We start from the raw sequence: 23807 nt of genomic DNA on the forward strand, positions 1-23807 counted from the left end.
TCTGCACCTCTCTCTGTGTCTCTCCACTCACAGCGGATTTTGCATTGAAGTAATGAGCGCGTTAACAGTGCTCGTTGCGTCAAATGCGGGCGTCCCAATAAGCTCCACCCACTGCAAGGTATTGGTGTCATTGGTGGTGAAGCCCCTTCACCGCTTCACCCGTAGCTTACAATCGCCACCGACAATCACTCAACTCCTGAAGTTGCTGTTTTGACTTCTCCTGCAGTTTCCCCCCCAGCAGCAAAAAGTGATTGATCAAATTCGAGTTTATCAAATAATCGCGCAGTAAGTCGAGTATAGCAGAGCTGATGAACTTTAATGTATCGTCCTCTACTTCACATTCTCTTTTTTTAGGTAGATTAGAAGGATCCCGTTTCTCTGCCGTTTAATGCTCGTTTTTGTTTTTTTTAACGTATTTTCCAGCCTCTTTATTGGCTGTGATCAGTTGCCAGGTAAGCAGTGGAGACTCGAGGGAGCATCCAGCCGAGATATCATGCAGCGCGTAAAATAAAATGCTGGTCAGATCCGGTTGGATGAGCCAGTACCTCTTGTTTCCAGTCTTTATGGCCAAGCTCAGATAGCTCTCTTTATATTCAACAGACAGACATAAGATAAGGACAGGGAGTGTTGGGGGTGGTTTCGCTCTTTCAAAAGGCCTGCTAAGGGGAAACTGCACAAGACTCAAAACTGGTATTAAATTACTGATGATCAATTTGTCTAAACGTCAACATCAACATCCATTTCTTATCTCCACCCCTCACCCTCCTCATCCCTTCCCTAAACCCCTGGATAATCACCTGCCATGCCAAGCATCCAACCTACTGACGGACAAAAGTCAAAGTTCTTGTGATGGGGATTTGATCGTGTGCTTGAGTCGGCGGAGATGCAGATGAAACTGAACGGATGCCCCTCCGCCGGTGGGAGCACGTGCAGTGACGCGTCGTCTCGTACGCTTGACAGGTGCCTGAAATGCACAGAGAGTTTAGGTCTATGTGCATTTAGGCTTTTCAGAATAAAGCTAAGTTTAGGTTGTTGTACATTTGGGCTTTTCAGAATAAAGCTAAGTTTAGGTTGCTGTACATTTGGGCTTTTCAGAATAAAGCTAAGTTTAGGTTGCTGTACATTTGGGCTTTTCAGAATAAAGCTAAGTTTAGGTTGCTGTACATTTGGGCTTTTCAGAATAAAGCTAAGTTTAGGTTTCTGTACATTTGGGCTTTTCAGAATAAAGCTAAGTTTAGGTTTCTGTACATTTGGGCTTCTCAGAATAAATCTAAATAACCCACACAAAAGGGTAAAAGTTGAGTAACTTTCTGAGAAGTAGACGGTCGGCCTGCAACCTTTCCTTCCCTGAAGATATTTCGGCGCGGTCTAGTCGAGACGACCCCTGGACCACAAACGCCACTGGACTTTGTTGACCTTCCAAATGTAGTCTCCGGCGGGACAGAAGGCGTCTCGTGTTCCTCCGGCCGTATAAGAGCAGGCGCTCGGTTCAACTCCAGCGCCGCAGTCACTGCACGTGCCCCCCCGACGCACTGAAGCGTGTCCATAAACATGAAATCACACTGTTCTGATTCGATGTGTGGAATAAAGGTGAGAGAAGAGTTCACGTGTGGACGTCTGACATGAGCAGAGATGATATAAATTTGCGGAATAAAATAAAAAAATTTAAAAAACATGTAAACACCAGATCTGCAGATTTCAGACGTCACCGCGTGACAAACTCGGGTCGCGGTAACTTTTATGATCGGCTTGCTCTGACTAACAGACATTTTGGACCCGAGCTGGTTGCGAAGAGCTGAAGGCCGAACTCAGGCCTTTTCTGTTCGGAGGCTAATGTTGTGAATGTTGTGCGCTGCCGCCATTTTTTTTCTAGATGTCACCATTTGTTGATCCACTTCAGCACTTGAAATATTCAGCTAAAGTTAAACTACCTCAAAATGGTACTCTCCCTCTGAGCTGTGGTGCATTTGATCAGTCCAGATTGTTTTGGTGTGAGTTGGGGTTTTTTTGGCACTCGAGTGGCTCCAAAACTAGGCGACTCCCACCAAAACTATCTGGACTGATAAAAAGCATGACAGGTAAGAGGAAACATATGTAGTTTAGATGTTGGGGCGGAACTGTCCCCTTTTCTATCTTAAATACCCTCAATGGCAAAGCCAGAGGCCACAAACACAACGGAGAGCTAGATGGACGAACAGCAGCTCAACATCCTGGATGCAGACGCCTGCAAACACAACACGAGCCTGAGCGGCCTGCAGCTCTTCACAAGTGTCTTTGACGCTGTCTCCTCTGTTCCGTGCTGCTGCTGATTGTTCTCTCTCCTCCCCCCCCCCCCGGGGCACCTCTAGGTGGGCTCGGTCGTGGCCGTGGGTTGGATCCGCTCCAAGAAGGCGGTGGACTGGCACCTCTTCAGGAACATCTTCCTGGCGTGGTTCGTCACGGTGCCCTTGGCCGGCCTATTCAGCGCCGCCGTCATGGCCGTGTTCGTCTACGGCATCCTGCCCTTCGTCTGAGGGACGCACGTCTGGGAGGGAGGATGGAGGAGGAGGGTGGAGATGGAGGAGATGGAGGAGAGAGAGAGAGACACTCGGGTAAAAAAAAATTATCCAAGCTTGGGTGTCGGAGGTACAGAAAATGGAGGGGGGAGACGAAGTGAGGGAATGGGTGAGGGAGGAGAGAGAGAGAGAGCGAGAGATCTATTTGCCTCACTTGGGTTAGCTGATCGGTTCCTATTTATTCTCTTCATAAGAAAGTGAGCCGCCAACATGTTTCACCCACCATTCAATCGGCTGCGACAACAATGTGGGAGGTTTCCAGTCACTCTTTTCTGTCTCGTCATAAACAAAAAAAACAACAACAAAAACCTAAAACAAGATCCCGTGTTAAAAAAACAGACTGCGCGCGGACACTGCCGTAAAAATCGTTCTACCAGCAACCGTATCGTAGCCGGTCAAGTGCTCATTATTACTGTTCCAAAATGCCAGGAAAAAAACCCCTGTACATATTGTATCGGATTGAGTGTGATTTGTTGTATTGCGGCTTGCTTTAAAGTATAAAAAAAAGAAGAAGAGGAAGAAAAGATGTGCGTGTGGTAAACCAAACCATCCATCGTCTCACTAGCCAGGGCCAAACGGAGAGGACGCCTCAGAGAGAGCGGCGGTGAGACTGTCACTCTGCCATTTCTTTGTTTGTTTTGTTCACACAATACCACAGAAACCTGATTTGCTAAAGAAGTTGATTTTTCTTTGTTTGTTTTTTTCTTTGTCAAGAGCTCCTGTATGTTTTTAGAAATGGATCTCATATTTTTTAATGATGTAATATACTGTAATTTGTACTGTAAATACTGTCCGTATAGAGTTTTGGGAGAGGTTTCACGGTTTGTTTTTAAGGAGGGAGGGGCGGGCTCGTCATCATGTCACATTATACAGTGTCTTTCATCCCAGAGTACACACACACACACAGGCTGTCGTTTTTGCAGAAACGATTTGAAGAAGAAGCATTTAAAAAAAAATACATTAAAAAAAAAAGGGATTTAACTGTAAATCAATGAATCCACATTCACAGAGAAACATGGGGACGTTTCATTCCTTCTGATTCTTGTCGCATCAGTAAATTCAACAGGATTAGCAGCTCCCTCTTGGAATAATGTTGAGCCACGTTAAAGATATTCAAAAGATATGCCGAATGAGTTTTAAGCGCCGCAGAAACTAAGAAACACCCAACCAGGTGGTGCAAAAGGTTCACATATCTTCATCCATGTGCCTTTTAGTTTGAAACGAGCCTCTGCGCCACGTCAGACGTCATTACCAAACGTGGTATCAAGTGTGTGTGTGTGTGTGTAGGTATATACAAATCAGCCAGTTAATGCAGAGGTGGACAGAAAGGGGATTCGAACCCCCGGCCCACACGTGTAGCTCCTCAGAATGGGCCGGTTGTTGTTTTTGGAATTGTAGAAGCGTTTTAGTCTGATCTCCTGCATTTAAATACAAGTACTGAAGGTAGGGGGGGGGGGGAGGATATGACAGAAATATCACAAGACTTTTTGTCTTCGGATCATTATTTTTGAATGAAGCGGGTATCAGGAGCGTTGGTACCGATCATCACCAGCTTTTTAACAAGGTCACCTCACCTGTAGAAGAACAAAGTCTAAAGCGTTTTTTAATTTTATTTTTATTTGAACAAACCATACCAGGTGTTGCAAGGTCTCTTTTTTTCTTTTTCTTGTGGTGTTTTTTCCTAATTTCATGTTGAACAAATCTATGCTTAAGTAGCCACTTGCCTTGTAACATTGTTTTACTTTGTGCAGATACGGTCAAATAATGAAGTACTGTGGTGTTTACATGGTAACCATATTGTAGAGTATCTGGAATGAATAAAAAACGTTGCCTAATGATGCCAATGAAAGACGGAACTATTAACCATGAAATATTTTTTTTGCAAGTAAAAAAGAAACCTGAAGTGTCTAGAGAGAGAGAGAGCGAGTGAGTGAGAGGACTCGGTTGTTGTTGTTGTTGAGTAGAAGTAGTTCTAATCATGACCCCTGTCACTGTACACTGCTACTACATGTTCAGTAATGAAGAGAATGACTGGAGAAATCTCATCAAGACGATATATTTTTCTACCATATCTGAGTTTTAACCGAGCGAGCACACGCCGTGGGGGGCGGGGGGGGGGGCTTCCTCCGGTGCCCGCTAGTTTGACGTGCCAGATGCCAATTGATCCGATTTTTGAAAATTACCAATTCAATATTTTCGTTTCTTCATTATTAGATGGAAAAACACTTTGTAATTTTGTTTCCCTGTACCACTTATTGATCATGAGCTGCGAAGGCAAAGTCTCGCGAGACTCTTAAATATTCAACGTGATAACCGGACTATGAGGACCATTTGTTTCCATGTAAAGGTATGCAGTGAAGTGTTGAATGCTGACAAAACAATATTTATTCACGTCTAAAAATGAAAAGCTGCACGGCTTCGTCACAACATCGCAGCTTTAACTTTGACCCTCTTGCTCGTGGATCCGCTGCGCAAAGGATTGTGGGTCAGAGTCCATGCAGAGTAGTATGTAGTAGTTTGGTTGCGTAAACGATGAGATAAGACCAGTCACGTTTCTCACGGCGGGTTTGACTGGACAGAGGCCCTTCTTTTAACTCTTTGTGCGCGTGCGTCCATGCATTCTCAGTCCTGATAGGCCAAACCGGATGCGGGGGGGGGGGGCGGTGAAAATGAAAATGGTCGACGTTAAACACGTCTTAATTGTAACAGCTCAAACTATCACATGTCAAATGTCAATGGAAGCAACCAATGCGTGTCTTTTGTAGCCTTAAATACTGATAATAGAATTAAAAGTGACCGTAGGTGTTATTTCTTAAAAGTTAAAACACTGAAAAGTCAGCTAATAAGCTTTGACTAACAACCCCACGACTTGATTCAAATGCCTCTGATTGGTGCACACAAAAACACGTGACATCACGTTTTCCCCAACAAAGCCACGCCCATTTCAAACCCGTCTGGAGGCCCATCTGATGAGGAATAATCCAAAACTTATTTCTGAAAAAGATGCATTTTGATGGTGAACACAATCGTTCAACGTAAGAAGCTGATTAAAAGAAAACTTTCTTTTGGGCCTTTAAATGACCTCGTAGCAGGGAAACGGAAGTTGACATTTCTTTCTCCCTGAATTGTGCAAATCCCCCGGTGGCGTAACAGCGCCCCCTGCTGCCCGGGTGGGAACCAGCAGCCTGGAAGTCTCTTGTGTCCTGGTCCGTTTGCCATGTGCTCCTTGGCGGCCTGCAGACTTTACAAGCTCCGTGTTGTCCTTTTACTGTTTACTACTATCTTAACTGTCCAGTCCTTCAAAAAGTTTGAAAAAATTAAGAAATAAACAAAAGAATGAATAAATAAAAATCTAAATAAACTGTAGCCTGCTTCTACAAGATCTTAAAGCTCTTCTGATTTGCATATATCGTACTGTAATGTTTTATTTAAGATTTTAGTGAGTAAAAAAGAAAAGATGTCTGCATTTTAAACTAAATTATGGGAATTAAAATTACAAAGAATACTTGAATTCCATTGTGTTGTGTCTTATTTTAAACAGACGATGCTTACTGCACGCATGGGAAGTTATTCTTACTATTCTTTTCATTGCTTTATTATATCTTATGCAGCAAGATGATATAACCTAGCTTTCTATAAACATATATATTTGATGTCTTATCAAATAAGGGCTTTTTAAAATTTCTATTTTAAAGGCGATACTCCAGATGTATTAAAGGTTTTCCAGGCACATCCAACTGGGAGGAGACCCCGGGGAAGATTGGAGGGATTATATCTCTCAGCTGGCCTGGGAACGCTTCGGGAACCCCCAGAATGAGCTGGAAAATTTTGCGGGTGATAATTTTATATCACTTAAATATGTTAGCGAGTCCAACAACGAGAACATTGGCTATTGTTTTGGTATTTTTAATGCTTCATTTAATCATCACAAATGAAATGTCATGCGGGACAAGAGTTATTTTCAGCCTCTGAGAGAAACCCTATATCAATGCAATTCACGTGTTTACCTCGGGGAGGAAAAACTATTTCTCAAATGGATCGATATTTTTCTCTCATGAAACACAGTGGAATGTCACAGATTTAATGGTGTTAAATTAAACTTTCGAGCTAGATATTATTTTAATTAAATTAAGTGGTGACCTCCGTCAGCCAGTCAATAGGAGAGTCCACACCTCCTGAACCCAGCCACCACCACTCAGATCCTTCACCCTCTAGTAGGGGAGGGGTCTCTTAGGACCCTTGAAAACTCCATCCCAGAAACCAGGAAGAAGAGGCTCACTGCCCACAGATCTCCTGTAACACGTGCGATACATCAGGCCTGTACGACCCCTCCCTCCCTCTGTCTGGCAGCAGCAGAGGGAAATATTAAAATCAGTCAATGTGGGTGCCTATAACCCACACATTAACATATATATACATATACATATGGCCCTTCTCCCCCGATGGCTCAGTCTGGCTGGGCGACCAACTCTAGGAAGAGTCCTGGTGGTTCCAAACTTCTTCCATTTCCGGATGATGGAGGCCACTGAGCTCATTGGGACTTTCAATGCTGCAGAAATCTTTCTGTACCCTTCGCCACACTCAAAAAAATAATTATCCAAAAAACCTTGACTAAGTATTTCAATTACATGTAAATTTTCCATGTAATTTCATTACATAAGTTCAATGTAAAGCATCTAATTAAACATTATGCTTTTCTATCCCATTGAGTCAGTCTGAATAAATTGAATAATCCTTATGAGATTTGATTAAATTAAATTGATGCAAATTCATACATAAACCTTATGTATTATTACATATAAAGTTAAGGGGACATTTTACATACCCCTAATTTGTTTAATCAAGTATTATATATTTGAAACAAATCACTAATGCATACAAGGACAATTCAGAAGGCTTTATTGACGAATACCAAAAAAAAGTGTTAAACAGGTATACAAACAGTCACAATATGACACCAACAACTTAAAAATTAGAGTTGTGATTATGATCATTATGATGAATAGTAATACAAAATGGATTAATTATTAATAAAACTGATACCAGTATTGGTAAACCTGGGTAATGGAACAATTAGAACACAATATTTTAGTCATGAAGTGTTAAACAGGTATACAATATATCCAGTCTAGCCATGCATTATGACATCAACAACTTAAAAATTAGAGTTGTGATTATGATGAATAATAAAATACAAAATGGATGAATCATTAATAAAATGGATACCAGTATTGATAAACCTGGGTAATGCAACAATTAGAACACATAACAGCTTTTCCAGTGAACCTGACAACAGTACCACAAACTAGTAAGTCACTAGCTTCTTTACAGTCTTACCAGGTCAATATATCAATGTCCAACATGCCAACATGTGGCTAGCTCAACTCTCCAGTGCTGACCATGTGAGCTCATTGAAGCATCTTGATTTTAAGTGTTTGGACCTTTGGGGACAACTTCTTTCCATCCAAGTTCATCAACACTTTCTGGATGAACTCAAAAGTGAATTTGAGTTCTCGGGGATAGCTCAGGTTGAGAGTGTAAATTAGGCCAAAGAGCATGGCACGTCCAAAGCAACGCCTCTCAGATTGCATAGCAGCTCCACACCTTCGATCACCACTCCAACGTCCTTTGGCTCGTCCTCTTTATCAGCACCTTCTTTGATAATCCTGTAAAGGCCCATGGTGGTCTGCGCGATCTCTCGCTCAGCTTCCTCACTGTTGACGTTCTGATGGTGAAAAACAAAGTGACCATTTTGAAAGAAAACATTGCAAGTTTAACACTGAAAGCTCACTGTAAAACTCACCAAGTACTCCTTGATGAGTGTTGCTGTCCTCATTGAGGGAGACACACAGAGGACACACTCCCTCTTGAGGTCAATGTCCTCACTCTGCAAAAGAAGGCACAATACAATTTTGAGTATCCACTTTAAGATATTTTTCAGGACATTGCTCATAACCCTTTCCAAGGGATTACTATGACACTTGAAAGAAGGCATTTGTCCTTATGACATGTTCTGGCAAATTAAAAAGTATCCTACACTTGCCTTTGTCAGCGTCACAGCGCTAAATCCAACTTGTATTTCATTAGTAATAAGCTATGAAAAAATGATTAAAATAATATTCTGTTTGTTTATAACCAGACTAACAAAGTCACTAGTGTCAGACTGGACTGTGCGCAACGTACTCCTGAGCCAAGGTCGATGTTGCTTCGAATACCGTTTTCCCGTCGATACGAGTGAAATGTGAGTTTTCCCCCTCGTAAGACTATTAAAAAAAATGCAATTATGGATATCTAAAAATAAAAAGCCCATAACACATGAATGGCAAAAGCGAGGTAATTCTTCCTAGGAAGAATGTCAGTGGATATCTGAAATGTTCTTTTTGACCAGAAAATAATTAACTTACGGACATCTGCAATATATATCCAGTTTAGCTATTAAATGTTAAAACAGAGAGAAGTCAGCAGTAAAGTTATAGCAGTGAACATAACAGTGTAGTGTGTAGTTTATTTGCCAGTAAATAAATGCTACTACTCCTCAAGACCCAAGCCTTGAGAAAGAGAAGACATATTGCCCACTTGTCTGATGTGTATGACCTATTAGAAGTCAAAAGTCCTTGAGACTTTACACTTATCCCGGGGCAAAACATGTTTCCAACTAGGATCTTACAATCTAGAATATTTCCACTCTTAGGTCAAGGTTTCTTAAACCCCACTCCAGAGCAATTGTACAGACTGCATAAATACAATTCTAGGTTTTCAAGGATGCGGGAACTCTGTTAAAATGGATTTTATCACAAGATTTGACTTTGCTTAACAACGTAACCAGTCAATGCACTTGCCTTAGCTGTTGGAGCCATGAGGAGTCGGATCTTCCTTCCAGCAGCTCCTTCTCTGTTGCTGACGACCTTAGTTATGTTGGCTGTGTATTTGACATCCTCCACCTAAAAGAGCAAAAAAAGAAAACACTGTCAAGATAAAGCCAACATTTATGCAGAAAACTATGGCTTATTAAGATGTAACTTATCAATATCATCATATGTTACATTACTCACCTAAAATGAGATGTTGCCACAGGATGAAAGATGCTTTGTGGATTTGGCTTGAATGGTGTGCCTGAAAGTAATGGAAAATATTCCAAGGTAAGTTTTCAACCAGGATGAGAATAAGCCAACTGCAGAGGTGTGTGTGTGAGAGAGAGAGAGTGAGAGAGCTCTCAATTGCATTGTTCTTCCTTTTTTTATATCGTATTGCATATTATTCTATATATGTATTTGTTTTGTTATAAAATCATATTCCTTGCATGTGAACACCCTAACATTAATTGTCAATGAACAGGATTCTGATCTTAAGTTAACATTGTATTTATATATTTAAGCCACCGCAGTTTGAACGTAGTTCAGCTAGTTGCCCGCAGTGTAAAGAGGAAGCGAGTGACGCATTTTAGCGCGTGCCGAGCGCGAGCAGCCGGTGCCAGCAGTTAAGACATAGCTTTCGGTAGCCTGTGTTGGCAAATGACGCAGCCTAACCGGCTGTAGCCTGACCATGAGCAGCATGGCGCTCCACCTCTGGGCTTCAGGAAGCCGAGGCCTATACGGACGCGGGTCTCGACGTGTACTACAACCAGTGTCTTTACCTTTCACGCGGTCAAGCGAGTCAGCATGTAAAACTGCGTTGCTAGCTAGTGCTAAGCCAGATGCAAGTCCTAGTGAACACGTGGGACTAGCCAGATAGTGGAAGTTAAGCTAACTGTTGACACACGCAGCCCGAGCTGCAGCAGCTTGGCAAGCAGAATATTCTCCACCGCTTTGGAAGCTAGCTTAACTGTTAAAAAGCAGAAGGTTCTCCACCGAAGTCAGACCTATTTCCCAATCAGTGAAACTATGCTAATGTTGAAGCTGCTAGCTCGTGCTAAATTACATAGCAAGCCTTTTTCCTAACCTAAATTCACCAACCTTCGTAAAAATAATACTTATAAAATAACATGACACTTAAGATGGAAAAGGATTGGACTTACCTAATAACTTTTTCACGCTTGGTCGGTCAGAATGACAAGTCCACTCTCAAGAGGTCACGTGGTGAAGTGTTTCCTGCACCACATATGCTCCTGTGATCCAATCAAGTAAAGTTTACTTGATTTGTTTATGTTCAGGTTTTACGAAGCATATTTACATTGTGTTTAAGTGGTTTTAATGAATACACTTTAGATTTTATATATTTCAGTTACGTTTTACTTAAAAATATTGTTTAATGTTTATGAGGGCCAAGAACCAGTTTTTTGAGTGCAGATCTGTGCCTCGATACAATTCTGTCTCGGAGGTCTATAGATAATTCCTTGAACTTCATGGCTTGGTTTATGCTCTGATATGCACTGTCAACTGTGATACCTTATATAGACAGGTGTGTGCCTTTCTCAATCATGTCCAATCAACTGGATTTAGCACAGGTGGACTCCAATCAAACATCTCAAGGATGATCAGTGGAAACAGGATGCACCTGAGCTACATTTTGAGTGTCATGGCAAAGGCTGTGAATACTTATGTACATGTTATGTTTTCGTTCTTTATTTTTAACAGATTTGCAAACATGTGCAAAAAACAGTTTTCACTTTGTCATTATGGGTTGTTGTGTGTAGAATGTTGAGGAAAATAATGAATTTAATCCATTTTGGAATAAGGCTGTAACATAACAAAATGTGGAAAAAGTGAAGCGCTGTGAATACTTTCCGGATGCACTGTATATACACATATACATATATATACATTTATTTATGTTTTATTGCATGTGTTTAATGTTTTAGGAAGTGCCTGCTGCTGCTGTTCCTGGCAAGAGGAGGCAGCCTGCAGTGGAGGTGCTGCCGGACAGGAACAGATGGGCACCATGAAGTCCAAGAGTTGCAACATGGACTGTTTGCCTCCTCCTGGGGTCTGAAGGATTTCAGATTCAAGGTCTTTATGGCTGCCGGCAGCCAGATCTAGCTCCAGTATTGCAAATAAAGATTTGACTATTTCAATTTGGCGAGGACACTAGTCTGATGTTTTATTTTTTGAACAGACATACACTTTGATAATGCTGTCTGGGGCATCCACTCTATTCATTGGGTTTATTACAATACAGATTTTTAAATGCTGATAACTGTATTGTTGATATGTGTCCCTAAAGGAGATGAACAGTGTGCTTGAATACAGGTGGCCTGCTGCACACGGATAAAGACGCTGCACACAAGTCCCCAAAAGACTGAATCACTTTATAAATTCTTTACTTTTTCAGCCGTGAAATGTAAACCAATTGTTTGTTTTTCTTTATGCTTTTGAAACATTAATTTAATGAATCACACAAATGTTATGCCTTGTGGCAAACAGCACTTTTCATCTCAATGGTCAGTTTTTGAACGCCACTATGTATTGAATAAATACAAATACTGTGAACAAACGCTTTTTGACTCTTCAAGACTATTCTGTTACACACACACATCATGTAGAATCACACAGTAGTATTGTAGAGGGGAGCACGCCAAAGTCCTCTGCAATTATTCAGTCTCACAAAATACCGCATAGTGTAGCGACTAGGAGGCACAGGGTAGACGAACACTGCAGGAGTGGATCAGCTGCAGCTTTTCAATGAGATGATATTGGTTGAGTCTGTGGTGAACATATGCAACATAGGAAAAGACAACTGACTCATTGTTTCAGGGTTAATTTAATCATACAAATGCTTAATTATAGATGCAGGAGAAGAAGAAAAACTAAGCTTTATTTTGACAGTTTCTTGTCAGATGAATGTGCCATTTTAGGACTATATCAAAGTTCATCTCATCCACTCACCATGCCACCCATCTCAAATCCATACACAGTCACAAAGTAAAACCACAGAATTAATCCAGCAATATTCAGATTTCTCACCACGTGTTTGATGATAACGACTCGGAGAACGTTTGATAAAGGATAATATCCTAAATTAATATCAAATAAATCAGAAACTGTATGAAAAATAATGAAAAAATAACAAAGAAAATAAAAAATAATATATATATATATATACATATGCATACATATATATACACATACACACATACAGACATACTCTCACATACATCTTCCATATGAATACATTTTTAATCACATTTATAACTCAAGAATTGTTTTATAAATAATTCTCTTGAAAACCAAAAAGGAGTTCACCATTCTTACATCCATTTCAACATTAGTCCAAAATTGGACTCCTCCAACAGAAATACATCTTCTTTTAATCCCTTTTTTAGCCTTTTGTACAGTAAACTTACAAACATCTCTCAAATCCACATCAACTCTAGTAAGACCGAGTGATGGACTTCCGCCGTGGTAAACGCACTCCTCCGGTACCAGTGAGCATCCAGGGACTGGACATTGAGATTGTAAAATCGTATAAGTACCTGGGTGTTCACCTGAACAACAAACTGGACTGGGCTGACCACGCACATGCACTATATAAAAAGGGACAGAGCAGACTCTTTCTGCTGAGGAGACTGAGGTCCTTTGGAGTGCAGGGAGCACTCCTGAAGACCTTCTTGGACTCTGTGGTGGCATCAGCCATCTTTTATGGAGTGGTCTTCTGGAGCAGCAGCAGCATGGCAGCAGCTGACAGGAAGAGGCTGAACGAGCTGCTAAAGAAGGCCAGCAGCGTGCTGGGTGTCCTCTGGATACTGTGGAGGTGGTGGGGGACGGGAGGATGATGGCAAAGCTCTCGTCTCTGATGAACCACACCTCCCACCCCATGCATGACACTCTGGCAGCTCTGCACAGATCCTTCAGCCACCAGCTGATTCGTCCCCGGTGTCTGAGGGAGAGGCAGCACAAGTCCTTCCTTCCTGCTGCTGTCAGGCTGCACAACACACTGCAGTAGATCGCTGGAGATCCTGGCAAACTCGGCACTTTACTTTACTCAGCACTTTACTTTATTTTCCCCCTGTATATTTAGTATTATTATTAGTATTTAGCTTTTAGTATTTTGTTTTGTGTTTTATATTTATTTTTCATTGATGCTCTGATGTGCACCGCTGCTGTGATTTGTGAAATTTCCCCACTGTGAAATATCCCCACTTAAGGAATATCATATCATATATGTATCTGCAATTAATTATACAATTTATATATATATATATTTGTATTTTTAAAATTTATTATATATGCATACAAACATATCTATATATATTATATATATAAATATGAAGATGACGAAAGATAAAATAAATCAATACAAAATAAATAAATTAATGAATTTAAAAAATATATATATATACACATATACATTTGGAGACAAAGAACTTAAACATTTCACTTCTGGCATCTTTTTTTATTTATATTTTTAAAGCCGAAGACTCGAAAATTCCGCCACTCGAAATGCGTGCAGACAGCTTGACACAGACCGGAGCAGCGCGTGCGCTCTGATAGCGCGCTCTTAATGAAGTATCGATACTAAAAATATGCTAAATCACATCGTTCTTAACGTACGGGTACTTTGTTAGTATCGCTACACCGGCCAATTGACCGCCCACCCCAAAACAAAAACTCTTCGGATCTACACGATTCACGTAAGTCACCTATTTTGGTTTCAAAACGGCGAATTTCGCCGAAAGGTGAGGGATTTTCATGCCTGATATACAAAAAGGAAGCCGTCGCCGTTCTTCATTTCCTCCCAAACATTCAGACCCGGAGGCCTCTGGACTCACAGCAGGGAGACGCCACCCGCTCTCCGTCAGCTGATCGGCTGTGAACGTGAACAGAGTGTACGAGACGGATTGAGATAGAACGTGACCTGTAAGATAGGTGTTTATTTTAATTTTTTTACCATATGCTGTACATTCTCACCAAAAAGTTAAGCAACTGAGAAAAAAAGAAAAAAGTACAAAACACACAAACCAGAGAGCAGGATTGGGTTAGTTAATTTCCATTCAAAACATTTTTATTGTCCTCCAGACAAAGGTTTACCCTGTGGTTTGACATACATTGCATTTCTTCAGGTAGCAGTGGAGGCAGACAAAGATCTGGTTGGTTTTTGACATAAGAATGGAAAGAGCAACACAGGAGTCTCTCCTTCAAGTCACATGATGAGTGATCTTTGCATTCATGAGCGATGGAGCAGATTAAGTTCAGGTCGAGGGAAGCGTGAGACGGTCGCGGTCTGGTCTTCCTTTTAAAAGAGCAAGAGAACAAAAAAACGACAACCGTGTGAAGACCAGGTTGCGTTTCTTTCACGTTAGAAAAAAAGAAAAGAGAAAGGCGTGAAAGCGGTCGCCCCGCGTCTCCGCTGTGTTGCTCGCCGCCTTCATGTAGAGCACAACGGACACCGGGTATGCATCTCCACACCAAAGTGCCCACAGTCGATATAAAGCAAGGTCACATGACCCCAAAACAGGTGATGTCACACAAGGGAGGGGGGGTGGAGACTGGACATGAATGTAACCAAACGCACCCATCGGACTGTGTGTGTGTGTGTGTGTGGTGCCAGTGTTGTGGCACTCAGCACCGCTCCTGTACAGTTAGAGAGAGACCTCCCCTCGTGGTGACTGTGCAGTTAAAAATGGGCACGTGGTGATTTTAAGCTCATGCTCAAGTTGTGGTAAACCATCCAAGCACTTCTTTAATTAACTATAAATACACAGCACCCCCCCCCCCCCCCCGTCTGCCTCCTCTCCTGGGCGAGTGTGTGCTCATCATCTGCTAGAGGAAACGCGGGTTACGTGGAATTGATTATCAACTTTCATATAGATTTTTCTATAATATATTTATATAGTTAGTTTTTTCTTCCTTTCCCACGCTTGCCTTCACATTCTCTCGTCTCACTACTTTTATTCAATGTACGCAACGTAATAGACACGGGCCGAGTGGGGCGCGACATCGGAAATGACAACCACTGAGAAAAATAATTATAATAATAATAATAAAAACAAAGCCAAAAAGAACTGCAGTCTTTTGTCATCCATTGGCAGTTGGACCGACTCAGCAGTCGGCCGCGATCAACGGTGGTCTGAGGGGAGGGGGGGGGGCCGTGTCATCAAAGGGGCGGAGCCGGGGGCTCTTTCTTCGCCGGCGTCGCCTTCGCCACCGCTTTCGCCGTCCTGGTTGCCGGGGTCATCTCCTTGAGGTTGAGGTTCTCCAGTGCCACGTCCAGGGTCATGACCTCAACGCAGCCCATGGACTCGAAGTGGGCGAAGTTCCGCAACGGGCCGCGACAGTCGTCCTCGTCTTCCGAGGACGAGGCGTCCTCCTCGGGCAGCAGCGTGGACAGCAGCAGCTCCGTCACAAACAGGCTCCGGTCGGCCCACTGGGCCTCGCACGCCTGCCGCTCCGCCTCCGACAGCCGCGGTTCGCTGAGCCTGAAGGAGGCGGGGCAAGAGCGCACGGTGGTGAGCGGAGCGCAGAACATGCAAACACTCCGAGGCGATGAGGGCGGACGCTCACCTGCTGAGGAGGAACTGGGAGCTGTGTGCCGCCTGCTGCGGGTTGGACTCGGGCGGGCCCGGGTTGGGACTCGAGTTGGTGTTGTGGTTGGCGCTGGAGTTGGCGCCAGCCGAGTTGGTGTTGAGGATGGCGTTGGCTCGGCCTCCGCCCCGGGAGGCGTTGCGGGCCGTCTCCAGCTGCTGCCTCGCCGCCTGCGCCTGCTGGCGCTCCAGCTGGAGCTGCATCTGAAGCTGCTGGAGCTGCGAGGCCGAGGGGCCCGAGCTGAGCTGGCCGCCCGCAGAGCGCCGCACCCCCGACAACTGGGACAGAAGCTCTGGGGGGGGGGGGGGGGCACAAACAAACACTTCACTGTCACTTCAGTCCCGAGCTGCTCAGCTGCAACACGGACACCGTTAGGATGAAGACGACCAGACTAGCATCCGTTTTACAATTTGCTTTGTCAATTTAATGTGAAATTGGTCACATTGTTTATCCCTAAAAACGAATATGTATGAGCGTGTGTGTGTGTGTGTGTGTGTGTGTGTGTGTGTGTGACTGACCTGCTATGGGGTCCATGGCCTCTCTGCTGTAGTTGGAGCTCTGGGAGGAGCTCTGGCTGGTGGAGAGCCCCCCTGTGGTGCTGCTGGTGAAGTGCATGTTGGACCTGCGGGCTCTCGGACCCCCGAGCCCACGCCCAGGGTGAAACATCCTCCTCACGTGCCGCACCCCACTGGACTCATCGTGGCGCTAGTCGTCAAGGAACCCACCGAGAGCGTACACCGATTATACTAAATCGTGATTTCCCAGAGTTTATTATCCAACCTGCTTATTTGGTCAGACCGAGTCTAAAACCAAAAGATGCACATTGTAAAAAAAAATCTCACATTTAAGGAGCTGGAATGAGCTAATGTTCGGCATGTTTGCATGCAAAATCATTTAAAGTGATAAATCAAGTGTAGTCCCGCGCACCCCTCTGGGCACAACGCCGTTCCTCTGAAGCTCAGTCAGCTGGTTCAGTCGAGCACTTTTGCATCTTTGGTTTTGTCAACAGAGCGTATTCAAAGCGCTCAGAGTCCTCCCAGAGTGCAACGCTGCATTTCAGCTGGTTCCCCAAAGCACAGATGCTGCCATGGCATGCAATTTGAGAAATGACAAATCTTTAAAAAGTCCTCCTTTCTCCTGCAGCCGCTTGTACGGCGAGAGCCAACTCAGACGTTTTCAAATCTCTCAAAAGGAACGAAGTGGGATGTGAACGCATTTCTGAAATACAACCCAGGGCTCGTCAAGAGTAAAGTGTCAGATTACAATTTGCGGCCCCGACTGACAGCTCACCGCCTATGGATCCAGAGTGGATTAGGACAGCACACGACCTCTCATGGCCGTCTTCTCTTGTCAAAGAGGAGCAAACAAGATGAGCGCTTGGACTTTCCTCCTCTTTGCATCGAACCCAGTGGCAGACAGCGTTGAAATCGTTTCATCTCGGGTACCTTGACCCATGAAGGGGATGGATAAAACAAAGCTATCGGCAAATGTGAGTTCCAGTGAACAGATGTTGTGCTCCATCTCTGAATTGACAAAGCAACCCGGGTGACACACACACACACACACTTTGGCGGAGACTTATTGCAAAAGGATATCAGGTCTCTGGGTGCTCTGTGTTCAAGTGTGAGATGAGCAGCAAAGTCATCCGTCACATGGTTAGGGTCTCCGCCTGGCAGCGCTGCACAGATGGGGCAGATCTGGAGGGGGGGGGGGCACAGATTAATAGTCACACTTTACCCCCAGTCAACAATCAGCAGTCCTGCTGAACAAACACTGGGATTGGCACATCTCAGTGGTCACGAGGACCCGAACTCTGAGAAGATACGACATCAGGCGAGACGCCAGCTCCGCGTCACAAATCCCAACAGCTGTGAAGTCGAGACGAGGATCGACTCGGAAACGTTTTGACGTTTCGATGGATTCGATAAGCCGGGGCTTCTGTTGCACCAGGGACGCTCCATTGACATTTTTATTGTTCTTATAATTAGTCATAATAATAATAAAGGCAGACAACATTTTCTTTTCAAATTCTAATCTTTTTATGATTAAATCGAACGAAATATTGTGTTTCCATTCATATTTGTTGGCTTTTAGTTTTTTTTTTACATTTTCACTGTCCCCAAACAGCAGCTTCCTCCCCCTGCTGCGGCGCACCCGGACATTCAAAGGACTCATTGGAAGATTTGAATGTTTCCAAAAAGGCAAGTCGGTGGTTTGTGTCGTCGGAGAGGAAAGATTCAAATTCAATTCAATCACTGCACAAACAGCCCGTAATGTTGGATTTATTATTCTGGTTTTCCATGTTTTGTCTTTGCAGCACGATGCTGGTGCGTGGCCCGCTGGGTGGGGATCTCTGTTCTAATGAGGGTTATGAGATCAACCTAAACCAATGACAGCTGGTCATTTTACAATATTTCAGCAGAAATGTGTTTTTAGGTTCTTTGGGTGCACCAGTGTGTACCTGCGACATGGTTTTGTTATTTAAGGTCAATAAACAGCCTCCTCACGTATAGCTGCAGCCATGTTAATATACTGTCTACTGACTAACTGGAATGCAGAGGGAGGGGAGGAAGTGGACTGTGTGTGTGAATCAGATTATAGGAACTACTTTTATAAGCGGAGTGATATAAAATAAAAAGTTTAATTCTTGCCACTGCTCTGTCTTTATATCGTCGTTTAAATTGTAAATTAATAAACCTTGACTAACCCAAATCTATTTTCTTTTTTTTTAAAGGACTGAAATTGTGGTAATGTTAAGCGGACATCACATGGGCTCCGGTTCCCTCAGTAGTTCAAACTCTTTTGCACACTGCACATCTGTAAACAGAGCCGCACCTTCTCCCTCACTTCACTGCAGCTCCGTTTTACTGGCGGAGTCAGAAGTCGACATCACAACTGGACCGCCACACCGAAGCAAGGCGACGATTAAGATGGAAACGTTCCCACATTTTTTATTTTTCAAGTCCTCTAAACGTGAGGAACCATCTCAGAAACGGCAGGGTTTCTCAATTCAGTAAATCAAATCTGAGGTGTGTGAATGTCTGCGCAAACATCCGTAGAAGGCTGCGTGTGTTTGCGTGTGTGTGTGTACCAACTTACCACTTCCGTGGAGGTCTCCGTGTGCTCTGCAGCCACGTGCTCCTGCAGGGAGAGCTCCGTGTAGCCCATCCTGCCGCAGTAGGGACATGTGAAGGCCTGGGGCTGCTCCACGGAGAACGCCTCTCCGCCGTAGTACAGGTCTAGGGGAACCAACGGCAACATTCAGTGTCAACGATTTGGCGGCCATTGCACCGTTTCTCCCACACAGGACCACAGATGGAGGACGTTCCACAGTGACGGAAATGTCATTTGGGAGTTTTGGGGTTATTTGGGAGTTTTTCCTGATCCAATGTGAGGTTTGGGGACAGGGATGTCTATGTGTACAGATTGTAAAGCACTCCGAGACAAATTTGTAATTTGTGGAATTGGGCTATACAAATAAACTGAATTGAATTGAAATGTTAACGATTGAGAAGCACGCACAATGAACAAGTGGTTTGAATACAGACGCGGAGAAACACCTTCTAGTGAACCTAGTGATGCCATTTCAGCCTCGACACAACTGTTCATGATAAAACACTTCTAAGCCCACTCAGGTTCAATCAAGCAGGGGGCAGTTTGAACAGGCCGTCGCCACAACACTCACAGATTATAATCACCCGATAAAGTTGTTATGAGCAGCTGCCCATTTACACATCCAACAGACAGGCATTCGTTTGAAGGAGCTTTGTGTCCACTTCACGGATGAAAGTCAATTTTCACTTTCCCGACAGCTCGGTTTTTAAACTCCACCAATTTCTGAGGGACGCATCCGTTTCTTTTGTTGAGGCACGCTGGGTTCTGTTCACCAGCTATTCGCCAACTATGTTCGGCTGCAGTTTGCCGTTGGGCAGGTCGGCAACTGGGGGAAAAAAAGTGGGGTTGGAAATCTGCTGGAAATGTCGTTGGTGACGACGGGGAGACTGAACCACAAGTGTAACATTTAAAGGCTGAGAAGACGAGACCTGCGGGGTTTGGTAATAATTCGATGTGGTTTCATCAACTCGAGTGAGCCCTCCCTTTCACAATACACGGAGACGATCTGAAAACACAGATTAGTGCAACTTTAAAAAAAAGCAGTTTGTTGCACACTTTTCCTCGTTTACAATTCAATTCAGTTTATTTTGTATATACTTATTTATATACTTTTCAGCAAGAGTTTAGGAGTAGCGTCCAACACAAGCGTCCTTTGAATAAGAGTGTTTTCAGTCGCAGTTTTCTCTCTCATTCCCCAACAGATTGTATAGCAGAATAGATACTACGTCTAGAGCAATATCAAATTCACCAATTATAAATAACTAACAAAAAAGGTTACCTCAATTCCCATTGTGGCCACAAAAAACAGTGTTATTCATGAGGAGATAAATTAGATCAGCAGCCTAATAACTCCCTCCCAAAAAAACTCCTCAAGCTGTTTGGGTCGCATCAATCATCGCAATGCCGTTTGGGAACCGCCCACCCGTCTGAGAACAAAAGCTGGTAAACCGCAAAAGATAACTTACACCAACAGGTTGACTAGCCACTGAAGGGTGGTTTCCAAAAACTGCCAGCATCAAAAGTGTTTTACTTATGACACGCCAAGAAAATCTCTTCTTGATTATTTGTGTATCACTGTGCACACTTTTTAATCCCTGGTATAAAAACCCCAGATGGTTTGCAATCGTATCTTTTCATCCACCAACACGACATTCTTGTAACTTGTCCATCGACCATTATACCCCCCCCCACACTTTGTAGATGCACGTAAAGTGGCACTTATTTTTGATAGCACATTGTCGATAACATCCGACTCAGAAGCACTCTGATTCTCAAAGTGGTTCATCATCTCAATGTCGGTTCATAGACACGGTGTGTCCAGTCTGGGCATCTATCTTGGAACTGGAAAGATGCAGCACAAAGTGAATCGGCTGGGGTCAACATCCGTATTTTCTTGCCTGATTGCCGGTGCATCATCAACATCCGCCCGTTGCATGAATCACAGCCGCACATAACACAGACTGACAGACAGCTCATTGGCTAAAATTCACACTTTCCATATTCTCACGGCCTGCATAGGTCCCCCGATCAGCCTGATGTGAACACCAACTCCACTCACCAAAGTCAACCCGGGTTAATATACACTGCATGGGATGCTCTGTGGTGTGTCTGGTTGTGGTCGCGCCGCTCTCGTAGCACGATGCGCACAGGTCGTAGTCGTAGCAGATTAAACATTTGTATCGTCGTCCTCTGAAGTTGCCTTTCAAACAAGCGTCGCAGCTCACGCCTGGTGGGTGGGGGGGGGGGGGGGGGATAAAACACAATGGAAGAAAAAGAGAGGTTACATGTTGTATGCTCAAGGCCAATTTGTTTATGTTGATCAACAGAGCAGATAGTGTTTTTTTATTCTGATTTGAAGGATAGTTGTTTTGTCAAACACATGTCACTCATATAATCCATTAACTATGGATGCTCTGTTATTATTTGGCATTTCATCAGATGGTTTAACTGGGATGTCCAAGGCAGATCAAGCTAATCTGGAAATGATGTATTTTTTTGGAATATAATCAATGAATGTTTGGCAGTGAAAACAAGCATCACATTTTTAGTCAATTCAAAAATATCTTCAAAACATATCTATTAAAGTCTGATACAGGTTACCTTTACAGAATAGTAACTACGCACTTGCAAAAAGGGCATTATGACTGGTGAACATGAACACCTGCTAAATATAACACAATCCAATAAGATAATCCCACAATAAATACTGCATCCGTACCAATGATGTTAAGATATTAATTGAGGGCCGTGAGAGAACTTGTACTGTGGCGTTGTGCGAGTGTCCTGGCTTGGATAATATTCTAATCCCAGTGTGACGGCTGTGGTTTTATTGTCATGGTGGTGAAGGGACACGGCGTAGGTGTGTTGTACTTCCCTGTGCTCGTTGCTGGTAACACAATAAAGAAGCCTCCTCATAAAACTACTCACACCAGCCATCTCATTCATAAAGTTAATCTTATCGATACAATACTTGCAGCACTTTGCACAAGAGGCTGCACCGTGTGTGTGTGTGTGTGTGTGTGTGTGTGTAAACTGACCCCTCTACGCCCCCCGGGGGGTCTCGACTGACTGACAGTCCCTCACGTCTCCATTCACAGCTGCGTGCTGTTGCAGCTCAGCCCACCCTGGTCCCGCTGTGCGGCGGTACCGCCCACGGACCCACGTCGCCTACGACGACGACTACCGCGTTTCACCTCAGGCATTAATATGTCGGTGAAGTTGACAACACGGGCACCGAGAGGGGAAAGGCCGCTTGGGCCCCGACTAACCTTCGCTGCTGTCTGCACGTTAACTATTTAACGAATAAAGCCGCTCCCGTTGGCCCACACACACAAGACAACGGCGGCAGACTTCACCGAACTAGCTCAACTCCTTCTCTTTTTCTTTTTGTAACCGGACCGTGAGCTCGGTCCCCTCGAGTCGCCCGCTAACGTTGAGGTTACTACTTTGACACCGACAGTGAACTTCAAGCCCAACAAGGTTGAGTCGCAGGTTGAGTGTCGGTTTGCTAAATGTTAGCTTGCGAAAAGTGGAATCTAAAAAAAAAGGCCAATGTCCACTCTGAAGGAGACTTGAACCAACTAACGTTGACGAGGACACTGAGCAGCACCACCGGCCGGCCGCTCTCATGTGTCGCTGACCCGCGGCACTCGCCCTCGCTCCCCGGCTCCTTAACGTTTACCCACAGAACCGTCACCAGCTAGCTTGCAGGCTACCTAGCACACCTAGCTAGCCTAACTAGCTTCTTCCGCTTACATGTCAGCGTTGTTTTGGTCACCTTTACGCCGACATGTGTAACGTCACGTTAACTGAAGAATACATGTCAACCGCAAGGTCCATTTCGACACACTATTTTTTTGTTGTGTGTGTGTCCGCCATTATGCGCCCCCACGAAATTACACCTCAACCTTGCTGCTACCTGCAGTGAGCGTTAGCTTGGATGGGCTTCAAAACAAGACGTTGTGGACTAGCTAACGCTAGCTGACGGTTCTCTGGCAACGGTTTCTTTTTTTAGCTCAAATCCCGACTTGCTCGCACCGCCGCGCGCTCTTACCTTCATGACGGGACATCCTACGGACACGAGCGCAGCCTCTTGCTCGGGCTCGCAATGCAGAATAATATCAGAGAAGAGAAGCCGGGGTTGGTCGGCTGTTCCTGGCCTCTTCCCTCATGAAGGATCCGGTCTGGCTCGCTGCCCCCCCCTCCGCCACCTCCTGCTGTGTCACTGTCCGGTGCGCTGCTCCCACGTCCACACGGTGGCGCTGTTGTCTCAGCGTTGGCGCTGTGGTCGGCTCGGCTGGCTGAGAGGTTGTTAACAATTGTATTCATTAAAGGTTCCTTGTGCATCCTTCTGCACAGGGAGTTAGATGAGAACCTCTGTCAATTGATGGCGGTCCATTTCTGTAGAAGAGGCCTTATTAGCCCATTTGTTTTCAAATCAGGGTGAGGCTATAATGAAAATATATTGATTTGAGGTTATCTTTTATAAACATAGTTCATAAGACAAATATAGCCTATACCTGAATGACATGTCTCACTCCGAGTATGGGCTGTATAAATAGTAGTTGTACCTTTCATGTGTTGAATTGACATCACCTAAAAAAACAAATATTTGAGCAGAAACTCCTCGATCTTACAGGCTTTGGAATAATAATCCATCAAAAATGAATTCTAGATACAG

At 44.0% G+C, this 23807-nt stretch overlaps 2 protein-coding genes and 1 long non-coding RNA gene across 6 annotated transcripts in view; 1 reads left to right on the forward strand and 2 right to left on the reverse strand.

The window, feature by feature from the left end:
* slc20a2 (solute carrier family 20 member 2) overlaps positions 1-6066 on the forward strand; it is a 45962-nt gene extending 39896 nt beyond the window's left edge. For all 4 annotated transcript variants that reach the window (XM_056419858.1, XM_056419857.1, XM_056419859.1 and 1 more), the window contains one exon: positions 2349-6066. In XM_056419858.1, coding sequence (XP_056275833.1) covers positions 2349-2513 — 165 coding nt within the window. In that variant the 3' untranslated portion in view covers positions 2514-6066. The remainder of the gene's footprint in view (positions 1-2348) is intronic.
* A 1371-nt stretch (positions 6067-7437) lies between these two features.
* On the reverse strand, positions 7438-8485 carry LOC130197286 (uncharacterized). Its single transcript, XR_008832418.1, has 2 exons — positions 8359-8485; positions 7438-8280 (listed from the first exon to the last, which is right to left on the reverse strand). It is a non-coding gene; the product is annotated as an uncharacterized LOC130197286 (long non-coding RNA).
* A 5843-nt stretch (positions 8486-14328) lies between these two features.
* LOC130197285 (E3 ubiquitin-protein ligase KCMF1-like) lies at positions 14329-23294 on the reverse strand. The gene is made up of 7 exons (XM_056419884.1): positions 23181-23294; positions 21186-21353; positions 19112-19251; positions 17608-17709; positions 16531-16711; positions 15992-16304; positions 14329-15906 (listed from the first exon to the last, which is right to left on the reverse strand). The coding sequence occupies exons 1-7, from the start codon at positions 23194-23196 to the stop codon at positions 15585-15587; spliced, it is 1242 nt and encodes a 413-aa protein (XP_056275859.1). The 5' UTR covers positions 23197-23294; the 3' UTR covers positions 14329-15584.
* Positions 23295-23807: the final 513 nt, after the last annotated feature.

Source organism: Pseudoliparis swirei, chromosome 7 (genome assembly GCF_029220125.1).
Source record: "Pseudoliparis swirei isolate HS2019 ecotype Mariana Trench chromosome 7, NWPU_hadal_v1, whole genome shotgun sequence".
Lineage (NCBI taxonomy): Eukaryota > Metazoa > Chordata > Actinopteri > Perciformes > Liparidae > Pseudoliparis > Pseudoliparis swirei.

What these genes read in the sequence shown, in the direction of transcription:
- LOC130197285 (XM_056419884.1), bottom strand. An exon ending in CGGAGACCTCCACGGAAGTG is followed by an intron (nt 17,710 to 19,111) that starts GTAAGTTGGTAC and finishes CCCCCCCTCCAG; the next exon opens with ATCTGCCCCATCTGTGCAGC. An exon ending in ACAGAGCACCCAGAGACCTG is followed by an intron (nt 16,712 to 17,607) that starts ATATCCTTTTGC and finishes GACTAGCGCCAC; the next exon opens with GATGAGTCCAGTGGGGTGCG.